The sequence below is a fragment of the Pteronotus mesoamericanus genome, unplaced genomic scaffold (assembly GCF_021234165.1).
Source record: "Pteronotus mesoamericanus isolate MK-2021 breed Mesoamerican mustached bat unplaced genomic scaffold, CSHL_Meso_final contig_116, whole genome shotgun sequence".
NCBI classification, from domain to species: Eukaryota; Metazoa; Chordata; class Mammalia; order Chiroptera; family Mormoopidae; genus Pteronotus; species Pteronotus mesoamericanus.
The window spans coordinates 4,586,231-4,598,491 of record NW_026555027.1 but is presented as its reverse complement, the minus strand read 5'-3'; the positions used below and the strand labels follow the sequence as shown (position 1 = coordinate 4,598,491).

Below are 12,261 nucleotides of genomic sequence, written 5' to 3'. Positions count from 1 at the left end.
AGGCAGGAATGTAAGGAAGGACTGGGCTGGGCTCCGCCAGGGGTACCGGCCCTTGGCCGCAGGTCCTGCCTGACCCCGGGGCCCTGACACTCAATGACCGCCTGCAGGGCGGCCGCCGGGGTCCCAAGCCCAGCCTGTGGCTTCGCAGCCACCAGGGTTCGGGTCCCACTTGCCCTACAGGTTTCAGCAGGGGGACTCCCTGCCACTGGGAATCCAGATGGCCTGTCCATGGGGGGCCGGCAGCCGCTGGGTCAGAAGGAGGGGGAGCCAGGCACCCCCTTTCCCCTCTCCCTCCGCAGGGCTTTGGGTGCCTACACCTTGGTACTCACGCTCGGCTGCCTGTTCCGCTTAAACCCACCAGGCCCTCCTGCCACGGAAGTTGCCTGGGGTCCCTCCCCCCTCCGCCCCCCCATCCCCTGGGGCTCAGTCGGCACCCAGCTCTTGAGTGTCTGCTATGCCTGGCTCCCCTGCCGGCCCCTGGGGTTACCCTGGGGGGGTGGTTCTGCCCCCCAGAGCAGGTCACAGACTGTTAACATAAATGAACACAAATAAGATGATTTCCCAGGGGGACCTAGAGGAGGGATTCCCTCGCTGGGAGCAGGGAGCAGGGTCACACCCCTCAGGGGAGGGGACACAGCGGGTCTGCTCTTTCCTCTGGACCCAGGCACAGAGCTCACAGGGGCCGTGACTGCTGGGTGCAGCCCCAGAAAAATGGGCTGGCCTGTGGCCAGAACTCCCGGATGGACAGGGACTCTCCCGCTTCCCCACGGGCAACCTTGGGTGTCTAAACCGGGGACAGAAACACTGCTCACAGGGGTCGTGAGGTCATTAAATGGGGTCAATAGCAGGGGCCTTACCCACCCCTCCCCCTCCGAGGAGCTGGGATTGTGAGAAACGGGCAGACTCTCGGCCCCTCCCCTCATTACTGAGGCCAGCTGGGCCAGTCTGGACGGTCTGACCTCAGGCGAGTGCACCGACCACCAACCTCAACTTCTCCCCGAGATGGGGGTGGTGGGGGATTAAGTGGGCTAACCCCGCAGCCCAGGGTGGGAGCGGGCCCCTGGGAGGCCACTGCCACCTTGGTCCAGCCGCCTCCTCTGCCTCCCGTCCCCCAAATACGATCTACCCTCTTTTCTGGAAAGGGGGTGCGGCATTGGGGTGCTTGGCCTCTCCATGGCGGTGGGCCATCTGAGGACACAAGATCACACTCCCCAACTGTCTGCCGCCCCAAAGTCAAGAAGCGGGGAGTGGCGGGGGTGGGGGGTACCACTGGCTGCTTGCCCCCTTTTCCCCACCACTCTCTCCTCTCCCCAAGCCGGGAGCCAGCATCTGCCACCTCCACCCCTCTGCCCATATTCAGGGTCTGGGCCACCTCAGGCGGCAGCCTCGGGGATTCCCTCCGGGGCCGGGCCTGTGCGGGGCTGGGAGGCAGAGGAGAGTCCAGAGCTGGTGACTCAGGACCCCAGGAAGCTATCGCGGTTCTGGCCCCCTCCGCGCGCTTCGTCCTTCTCCTGCCTTGCCATGCTGCATCTCTCTGGGGTCCCCGAAAAAGCCCGGTCTTGCTCTAAACCAGCAGCCGCACAGCCCACCAGGGACAGGGTAGGAAGGGGTGTTGCGGGGGTGCCCCAGAGAGCGATGCAAGTGTGACAGGGGAGGGGAGGGAAGGGGGCTTCCATCTGGACCCTGTCCTGCGGGCTGCCGCCCGTGTGGTCTGTGGTCAGACAACAGGCCGCAGGACCTGCCCCCTCTACCCGCCACCCACCGCTCAGACCCCGCAGGGTGGGATGGAGCCCCAGGCCATCACACAGCGCCCGGGCCAGGCTTCCTTTCTGCGCCCAGAGCGCCGGGCACTGGACAGGCAGGGCGCACGCGGCAGTTCCTCCAGCTCCAGCTGCCGGGGCCACGTCCCTCACCCGGCCTGGCCCGGAGCACCCCGCTCGGCGAGCGCGAGCTTCCCCCCCACAGAGCCCAGGCGCACAGCCGGCAGGCTTCCAAGTCGAGATGGGAGAGGGTCGCAAAAATCCACATTTCAAAAGATAAATCTAATTTTTTAAAAACCCACATTATTTCGAGCTGCAGGTTAGAAAGGCCTCGAATCTGTAGCCGCATGTCTGTGGAGTATCCTCACCAAACTCTGTAAGTCAAAGTGTTTAGATTCCGGCAACAATTTCTAGGGTGGTCTCCCTCCTCCTCTCACCACTGGCACTGGCGGGGGTGGGGTGGGGGTGTGTGTGTGTGTGTGTGTGTGTGTGTGTGTGTGTGTAGGCTCTGCCTGAATCTACACGCAGACAAATCCCGCCACCAGAATAATCCAGGCCTCCAAACCCACTTCCGTTGTATGTGAATGATGTATTTGCTTCTTTTCAGTGAAAGGCTCTGATAAATGTTCCAGTCCCTTCCTCATCTTTCCCCCATACCTGCCTTGGGTCTTCAGGTCTGGGGGTGGGGGAGGAGGGGCTCTGTTCTCCTTTCCAGAGTCAGCCTCAGTCTCCAAGTCCATTCCTGACCTGGGGCCTCTGGCCCGTGCCCCCAGCGGGGGCTGCACGCTGTGCCCGGTGCGGGGGCTCGAGGCTCTAGTCTCTGGAAGGGGCCTGACCCTCGACACTGGCCGCGGAGTCCCTTCGGCTCCGACTCTGCCCGACCTGCTGAGGCCACGGCAGGCCGCCGAAGGCGGAACTAGCCCTGAGACGCCCCGCGGCTGCGGACGGACAGCGGCGGAGTCTGCCCGCCCCGGGGGCTTCTGTCTTTCCAAAGCGCCCGTCTCCGGCAGGAAGGGCCACGCGGCGCAGAGGACAGACCGACCCGACCCGGGCGCCCAGGGCCCCAGAGCCCCGCGCGTCCCCCGCCCTCCCAACCTCCATTAACGTGCCCGTTTTCAACTCTGAGTCTGCTTCCAAGGCCCGCCTTGCGCTTCTGCCCGTTCACCTCCCGCTCCTCCGACTGCTGTTGAAAGCGGGGACACTCTGGGGGCCCAGCAAGCAGCGGGTGCTGCCCGTCCAAGCACTGAGGGCTGCTGAGGGGAGGGAGCACTGTGGAAGCCTCTCACGGCTGGGCACAGGCGGTGAGTGCGCAGGAGGCAGCGGCTGGAGTGTGAGCAGGTGACTTCCACCTGTGGGGCCAGGCCCCTCGCACTGACCCCAGGAACCCTGTGCAGCCAGGAGGCTGCCCGTGGGCCCATTTCACAGACCAGCGGGCCCAGGTCTCGTGGGGCAGCTTGACAGAGCAGAGCCCTGAAAGGCTGTAAAAACTGCCACTAGCCCCAAGCCCAGGCAGGACTGGGAGAGCCAGGAGTGTCCCCTTGGCCCCTGTCACCTTTTTGTGGACCCCTCTAGGCTCCTGGCTCCTTCCTCCTGCCCAGCAGGGCAGGCTCAGGAAGAAAGGAGCAGAGACGCAAGGCCCCTCTAGTGGGGAGCTGGGCTCACAGGCTCGCTCTTGCCCTCGTGGTGGGGCCTTGGGGAAGACCCAAGTAGGAAGGGGGGCCTGCTGATCCCTGTGGTTCCTTTGGATCCTGCAATTCTTTTTCTGACTCCCAAAGTCCTAGGTCCTTCTTCACGCAGGGATCCCACCCATGGCGGGGCTACGAACAGTGAATGGCCGGGCTGTGCTTGGCGCAGCGGTTCCGATGGGCATCTTTCCACCCAAGGCCAAGAACTGGGCAGGTCCGGAGCTCCAGCCGCCACCCAGGAAGGCTTTGGCCCTTAAACCTGCCCAATGCCCTCGCCCTGACCCCGGAGGCTCCCCAGCTCCCTCCCAGGCCTGCACCACCTCCCCCATGCAGACCCGAGTCCCCAGAACAGGTCAAATCGGTTCCTGTGCCTCTTCCTCACCCCGCCCTTGGGAGCTACTGGAGGGGTGAGCAGGTAACTTTGCATAATTGAGCTCTTTCGAAAGGCATCTTTCTCTTTTCCCCTGCCACCCAGCATCACAACTCCTTACCCCAAAGCTGACTGTGGGCAGCTGCAGGCCAGGCCTCCCGTGCAAAGACCAGTCCAGAGGCCACCCGCCCACCCCCCCCCCCCCCAGTGCTGAAGGGGAGCCCGGGCAGGTCAGAACCACCTGCAGGAGAGCCCCGGTCAGAACCACCGCCTCCTCCCATCCCCTACCCTTGGGGCACCGTAGTTCCCCAGGTTCAGGGCTGGCCCCAAACTCCCGGGGTCAAACAGCTCCCTCCCCAACCCCCCCTAGAGCTCCAACCTCGATGCTCACCCCTGCAGACGCACAGGCCGCCCCTCAACCAGGCCGCTACTGAACAGCACAGGGGCCGGTACGCGAGGCTCGGACCCGGGGCCCTGCAGCAGGCCCAGGGTCCAGCAAGTCTGGGCCCGAAGCCTGGAGACTCACACTCCAGGGCCAGAGCGCACAGACCCAGTCTGAATACCTGCAGAAGCAGTACGCGCGCAACGCCCTAACTTTCGGGGGTGGGGGGGGGGCTCTGGAAATCCCCCAAACACCAGATGGCTCACAATTAGCCCCCTCTCTCCAGGCCTCCCTTTTTAACTGATTTCTGGCTTATTTTATGACACCGGCAACTAATCATGTCATCTTTTATCTGGGGGGGCAGGGGAGGGGGGTGTCCCGGTGGCCAGCACCTGCCTTGTGGCTTTCCCATAGAGATGCTGCTCAGGGGGGCCAACCAGCGACCACCACTCCTTCCTGGTGGGAAGGGTTCAGCCGGCCCGTGTAAACCCTACTTCTCTTTTCATTTTCACTGCAACTTAAGCTGCACAAGAATCCTCTTTGCTTCTAGGGTGGTGGAGTCGCCCTTGGTTGAACAAACAGTCACCACTGCCCAGCAGTTCCTCACTTGATCGGGTGGGGAAGGGAAAGAGCTCGTGCTGGGCTCTGGCTGCAGGTCTTGGGCTTCTGCTACCAGAAGGAAGTCACCCGGTGGCTGCACGGACCAGGGGGAGGCACCGGCAGGCCAGGCCGCTGCACGGCCACTACTGCCTGCCCCTGGGCTCCCCAGCCGGTCACCCAGCAGAGCCGAGGTCGGGGTGGCAAAGAGCCTGCACCGCTCCACGCTGGGGGGCCGCATGAGGCGCGGCTCCAGGCCAGAGACCACTGCAACAGGCTCAGCACCGCAGACCAAAACGCCCCGAGCTTCCAGGTCGCTCAGGGCTGCCTCTTCGGAGGAGCCTGTGGCTGGCCCAGGGACACCTGTCCCTGCACTGCGGGCCCCCTTGTGCCCCGCTGCTGAGGGTGTCTCCCTGCCCCCCCCAGAGGCCTTGGGGCTCCTCACAGCCAAGGGCCAGGCTCTCTGGCCCTAGGCGCCGGGCGAGCCCCCAAGAGCACAGAGACGCTGCAGGAGGACTGGGCTCCTACAAGCTGCCGGGACACTGCAAGCCAATGCTGTGGTGGCCAGGCCTTCCCGGCCCGCAGCGGTGCCCCACTGGCTGCCTGGACGACCGGCGAGCCGTGTGCTGGCAGGGAACGCCGCCGAGCACCCGGCCACTTCCTACCCACTGCCAGGCCGGTGGGCCCACGGGTCCTGGAGACCCTCGCCTACCATGGCACCTGCCCCTCCAGGCTTTTAACTCCAATGGGGGAAAAGAGACCGTGCTTAGGCCCGCCTGCCATTTTCAAACTAATCGCCTCCCGCTCGCTCCTTCCGGGTCTGGGCTCAAAACTCGCCCCCTCGCCCACGCTGCCCGCCCGGGTCCCAGCCCCCGGAAGGCGCACAGAGGAGAGGCGGCCGGAGAGACCCGAGTCTGAAGCCCGGCCTCCCAGCTGGTGCTCTGCAGGGCGTCGCGGCCTGCAGGCCGGGGCGGCAAGGGCCCTTCACTCGCCTCAGGGGCGCACATACTCCCCCCAAGGAAAAGAGAGAGAAAGGAAAGAAGGAGAAAGTAAAAGGGGGACAGTTACACGAAGAAATAAAAGGAGGAAGGAAGGTTGGCTACAATGAAACGACACGTTCATCGATCAACTCTTGGTCCGCCCCAGCCCAGACTCGGACCCGGAGGTTTGCTCTCGGGGGCTCCCCAGCCGGGCCCCTCTCCCGAGCAGGAGCCAAAGCCTTCGGTGCGGCCTCCCCGGGCGCCCCGGGAGGAGCGGCGGCCCCGCTGGACCAGCGCGGGCTCCCGCCACCCGCGGCGGCCTCACCTTCCGGGAAGACCGCGCGCATCTTCAGGTAGCTGGTGGTGAGTCGGATGATGGACGCCTTGTCCAGCTGCGAGGTGATGGCCGATGGCAGCGGGAGCAGCTTGGCCAGCTCGTAAAACTCGCCATTTTCCTTCTCCCTCCTGGTCTTGGCCGCATTCTTGGACTTCTCCTTCATCGCGCCTCGGCGCCGGGCATATTAGACCCGGCCGCGCTCCAGGCCCGCGGAGCCCCGCTCCGGCTGCAGCGGCGGCGGCGGCGGGGAAGGCGGCGCCGGGGGCAGGGGAGTCCGGGCCGCAGACCGCGGGCAGGTGCGCGGGGCCGGCCTGGGCACCGAGGCGGGTCTCCACCGCCGGGGCCCGAGAGCCCGGCTTCACCCAGCGGTGCCGCCCCGGGCGCAGCCTCCTCCGGGCTCGACTGTCCCGCGGCGACCGGAGCCTTGACCTCCGCCTGGATCCTCGCTCTTCCGTCTCCCCTGTTTTATCCCGCGCCTCAGCTTTGCGTAGCGGACGGAGAGCGGCCGGCGAGGCGGCGGTGGTGCGGTTTAGTCCTTGACCGAACGCGCGTAGCCGCTGCCCCGAGGCCCCTGCGGGCTGGAGGGCGGCAAAGGCGGCGGCGGCGGCCGCGGAGCCATGGAGCGGGAGGCGAGCGGTGGGGAGCCGGGGCGTGGGCGGCTGCGGCCGGGCCCGGGCGCGCTCTCCTGCCCTCGCTGGCGGTTTCCTGCGCCCGGAGACACCGCGCCCGGAGCCCGCGATCTGTCGCGGGGCGCAGCAGCTCCGCGGTCCACGTGCGGCCGAGCCGCGTTTGTTTATGGCGGACCCGCCTTCGGGCGGAGCACTCGCCGCCGCTGCCTGGGGAGGGGGAGTCGGGGGGAGGGACCGCGGCGGGGGCGGGGGCGGGGGCGGCGAACCTCGCCTCCGACTCCGCCGCGGCCCGGGAGTCACGGGCGCGCCTCCGCGTCGCGGCCTCCAGGGAGGCTCCCAGGGGAGACGGTGCACGCCCGGGCGAACGGAAGCCGCGGTGAGTACAGCAGGCGCGCCGCGGCGACTGGCGACCCGGCCCCGGGGCCCGGGCGCTCCGGAGGGCGCGGGGAGGAGCGAAGAGGGGAGGAGGGAGGGACGCCGCGACCTCCTCGGTGGCGGGGGAGGCGGCGCGACCCTCCGGCCGAAAGCCCGGCCGGAGGAGCCCGAATCCTCTGAGCCCGCGTCCGTCCCGCGCGCTCAGCCTTCGCACTTCGCAGATCCCAGAGCCTCAAGGGGGGAGGCCAGAAACGACGAACACCCCCCAAACACACACACACACACACACACACACACACACACACACACACACAACGCACCTCAGGAAAGGACGCGCGAAAGGCTTGGAAGTGACCCTTCTGCCCTTTCTGTCCTCGAAACGCGGGAGCAAAAGGAGATGGGCGCCTCACCCGGAGGGGCCGGAGGCCGCGGGGCCGCGCGGACGGACTAGGTCGGGGAGCCGAGCCTCGGGTCCAGGCCTGGCCCAGGGCGGCGGGGGAAACAGGGCCCAGCCTGGGCGCCCGCAGCCGAGCCAGGGCAGCCGGGATTGGGGGGAATCGTGGCTGCGGCGGAAGCTTCGGGTCGCGGAGCGAGGAGCACCCGGCGAGCCCTGGCTGGGGCCACGGTGGTGGGGCAGGAGGCAGTCGCAGCCGGAGGCGCCGTTGGAGACGCGGCCATAGGTGTCTCCCTCACGGCCGCACTGGACCCCCAGAATCCTTCTGTCCTCCGCCCCGTTCCCCCCACCTCCTCCCCGGTGCCTGCAGCCCGCGGGTGGGTCCCTCCTTACATCCCGGCTGCACAGACCCCCACCTCGCTTAGGGGTCTAAACCTTCCGCTCGCCACGCATATCTGTGCGCTAGGAGCACCGCAGCTTCCCGCGGGCACGGGGTCAGAGGGCAGCCTCCGCTGGACCGGGACACGGGGGACTGGGGATCCCTTGGCGAGCAGGCCTGTGGAACTGTGGGGCGCCTGATGGGGGGTCGGCGCGAGGAGGGGAGACGCCCGCGGCCGCCGACCCCGCGCTGAGACCTCCGTCCCTGGTGCCACCTCACCCTCGCGTCCGAGGAAGAGCCGGCTGCTCCGCGAAGTCACCGCCGGGCAACGACTCGGTACCCGCCTCTCTCCCCTGCGCCTGGAGGGCACAGGCGGCGACCGCCGTTTCTGTGGCTGGAGCTCCGGACCTTTTTCAAAGATCCCTTTGAAGGTCACAAGTTCTTCGGCGGCGGGGTGCGTCGCAGCACCCTCGGCGAGCGGGACAGCGCCGAGACCCCGACTCGGCCCCCCTCTGGCCCCGCACCCTGTAGTCTTGGTCTTGGCTCTCGGGCCCGGTGCTCGGAAAACAGGAAGCCGAGCGAGTTGCCAGGCGCACGGAGGAACCGGTACTTTCCCTGGGGATTAGGATTCGGGAGCGCTTTCCCGTTTGCAGCACTGGGCGAAGAGGGTAGGTCGCTCCCGAACGCAGCGCCCCAGGCCCGCTTCCCTGCCCCGAACCCCGCGCGGGGCTGCGCCACCAGCTGTCGGCTCGGGGCTTCCCGGAGACGGGGCGCCAGAAGGGCAGGGACTTCTGGCTGGGCCCCGCCGCATCTGGCGCAGGCCGCCCGGAGTGCGCTCCTGCCCCGGCCTGGCTTCGGGAGGATTTAACGCTCCCTCACCCCCACGGTTTCCGATCCTCAATTATGGACCCGGGAGAATTCCTCCCGGGCTTGAGAGGGATTACCCAGATCGCAGAAACATGGCTAAGTGGAAGAGGGAGAAGCCCGACAAGTAATAGGAACAGAGACTTTTCTCAAACCAAATTTCCCGGATTTTATGGGAAAGCGTACTTGAGAGCTCGCTACCGGGTTTTCACAGTGGCGGCCGTGGACGGCGCGTCGGCAAGACAGGCGCGAGGCGCCCGGTTTGCGAGGAGGCTTACGGCGTGTGTGGAGACCCGCGGCTGCTTGTGTAGGACACTTTCAGGCCCACAGCCTGCCCCGTAGATGCCCAGGCGGGCATCGTACACCCCCCGGCCCAGCACACTCCACGCAGCGGTGGCCTGGTCTCCCGCTGCACCGCCTTTTGTGCCCAGCGTCCTGGGGCGCTGACCTCAGTGTCCCAGGTGGGAAGGAGAGCACTGTCAGTGCGGAAGAGTGAAGAGCCCCACCCGGTGCCTGGTTGGGGCCTTTTGCGGGCTCTCTCTACCTTGGACCAAGACACTTAGGACAAACACCACCAGCTAGAAGCTCGGTATAAACTGGGAAAAGCACTAAACTCGTGCTATTTGAGGTGATCGGGAAGACCGTAGGTGGCCTGCGAAGGGGACACCTGCTGCGTGTCCGGCCCTCCTGGGCTCTTTGTGTGTGGAGTACCTCGCACTCCTGGTCTGTGTTTTTGGCCTAACGCCGGGTACTGTGCCCAGAGCAAGGAAACCAGCCTTTGGAGACTCGGTGCAGAGGCTTAGAGGCAAGGAACGGTCCCCCAAATCCGGACATCATCCAGGACCGGCAATTCCCCTACTGCCCGGCAAGAGCGCGCAGAGTCCAAAACGATGGGGCGCTGAGGGCAGGGAGAAGCGGTGAGAAGGGGGCTCTGACCGACCGGCGCCCAGAGCTCCCAGCGCCCAGCCTGCCTGCAGGGCGCCCTCGCCCGCGCAGGTCCTGCTTCCCGCGTCGGGGGCACCCAGAGGCACAGGAGCGCGCCTCTGCAGACCGCTGCCTCTTAGAAATTTTCCATTAGGAAACTGATCTGGAAGAAATTGAGGCCCCAAGAGGAAAGGGGAGGGCCCAGGCCGCGCCACATCTGCTTGGATTTTCTGCTTCAGATGCTCCGCAACTGTTCTTCCCCAGGCCGTGCCCGGCGCCTACCTGAGGCCCATCCCCCGCGGAAACCGGCTTTCGCGTCAGATCAAGCGGGAAACGCGCAGATGTTCCGCGGGGATGGGCTCCTGGAGGGGCCCTGAAGTGGCAGAAGGAGATCAGGGGCTCGGTCACTAAGGCCTTACGGTGGTGGTGGTGGGGGGGCTTCTTCCCTTTCTAGCACGAGGTGGGGGGGTCGAGTCTCAGAAGTGGCATTTAAGGAGAAAATTAAGTGGCGTTTAAGGGCAAGCCCAGGCAACGGAAAACGCAGGGCTGTTGAGGTTGGACCCTATTCGATTCCCAAGCCCCGGTCTGCATAGATGTGGTTCCTGCAGAAATCTCTGCAGCAGCCAGTACCACCCCGACGGCTCCTTCGTGGTGGAGAGCCCTTCACAGTCTGACCCCTGGGAAAGGTAGGTCCTCCCATCTTTCCCCGTGTAAGCCCCGTGGAGACGTCACCGACTTTTCCTTGTCTGTTGCTCCTAGAAAAGATCAGACAAGCACAATATTGCTATGCTTCGTGAAAAGTAATCACAGGTACCCAGAGTAATTTCATAATGACTCATTCCTCAGGGGTCAGGGCGGAAGCTGCTTCTGCTCACTCCTTCCCGAGTTGCTCAGGGAGCAAAGTTATCTATCTGTTGCTTTGTTTGAAATAAACTTTCACTGGAAGACTCTCCATTGGAGGTGTTTGCTTTTAGGTGGCAGGCGGTTCTCTGATGATCTTGTTATGTGGCAGGAACTAGTGTGGGTCCACCTCTGTGCCCTGGGCCCCGGGGCCCTCAGTGCCCGAGCATTTGGCCTTGGCAGGGGTGTCCCGGCCTGGCTGGGGGTGGGGGTGGCGGGCAAGGGAAGAGGCGCCCTGGGGGGCCTGCTTGAGGCCGATTCTGCTCCCTGGGATTCTGAAAAGAGTGTCGTCCTTCCCCGGGACTCTACCCAGCACCTTCACCTTTTCGGGTCGGGATTGGGGGCCTGCCCCGCCGTGCCTCCTATCCCAAGCACGGGGTAGCTGGCGGAGAATTCTCTCCCTCCCTCACGGCAATGCATTTAGGGGAACAAAAACAGTTAGTGCCACTGGTAATTAATTACAGTGATTTGCAAGGTCCCTGAGCAAGGGGCACATGGAGCTTCCCAAGCCGCGCTGGTTTTGGGTAAAAGGCGGCCACAAGTATTTTCTGATTTTATCTGGGGGTGAGGAGGTAAGCCTCTCCTCTGCATTTTCTTTCCCCGCCTCCTAAGCTTGGCCCTGCTTTCTCCCCCAACTGTGAAAAGGTGCCGAGGGACTTCGGGGCGCCCCTCCCAAGACCCAAAGGCAGGCCGGCGGGCTCGGGGGAGCGAGCACAGGCAGCGCCGCGCGCCCTGGATCAGCGCGCAGGGGCCGGCCAGGGACCCGCGGCTGCGGGACAGGGGAGCGCGAGCGTCCTCCTCCTGCCCTTCCACGACCAGGCCGCGGGGAGCCGCGAGGGGTCCCAAAGGGCTCTCCGCGCGGCTTAACAGAAGTGTCGCCTGGAAATCTTGGTTCCGGGAGAGGCCGCCCATCCGTTCCCCGCGCCGCCGCGCCCCTCGCCTCCAGCGAGCCCGGCGCCTGGGGGAGCGGTAAGCGTCGGTGGGCGCTGGCGCGCCTCGGAGGTTTCATCCGTTACACACGCCCTGAAATCTGAAAACCAGCCCGTTCGTTAACGATGGCGCTAAAACCGCCTTTCAAAAACGGCAGCCAAAGAAGTTCCTTTAAAAAACCCATCCACCAGAGACAAATATTTTTGCACATCAGAGAAAGCACAAACACGCTGGACTTACGATTTTTCTTTCTCTAGGTGATAATAGTAACTGCCGACCCTTAAGGCTGATTACAATGCGGGGCTATGGTAGTACTTTAAAGACACAAACTCGCTTCATTAATTTAAGGGGGCTCTTTGCAAAGCAAAGCGAACATTGGGGAACTTTCTCCCCAATCTAAACAAATCTGTGGGAAGAGGTGCGCTCATTCATTCGGGCTTTGGTAGAGAAAGTTACGGAAACGCCGGCGGGCGGAGGAGCGGCTGCCTCGGCTCGGTCCGGAGCGGCGTGGGCGCGCGCGCTGCCGCCCAAATCCGAGCCGAGAGCATCTTCCCGCTTCGTGCGGATTTTCTTTTTCTTTTTCTTTTTTTTTCTTTTCTTTAAAATGTTGGCGTAGAAAGCAGGTTTCTCGAGAGCTGTTTTCCGGGAACACGCTCTCCAGTCGCGAAGGAAAAGGAAGCGACGCCCACAGCAGAGGGCCGTCTGCGTCAGAGGTTCCGGGCGCGCCGAAGCCGGACTTAAGGTCTGAGCGCGGC

At 64.8% G+C, this 12,261-nt stretch overlaps 1 protein-coding gene across 1 annotated transcript in view; it reads right to left on the bottom strand.

Moving 5' to 3' along the window:
- Positions 1 to 6,535, bottom strand: part of SIM2 (SIM bHLH transcription factor 2) — a 39,216-nt gene extending 32,681 nt beyond the window's left edge. The window contains 1 exon segment of the mRNA XM_054576120.1: positions 6,100 to 6,535. Within this exon segment, the coding sequence (XP_054432095.1) occupies positions 6,100 to 6,274 (175 nt within the window). The 5' untranslated portion in view covers positions 6,275 to 6,535.
- Positions 6,536 to 12,261: the final 5,726 nt, after the last annotated feature.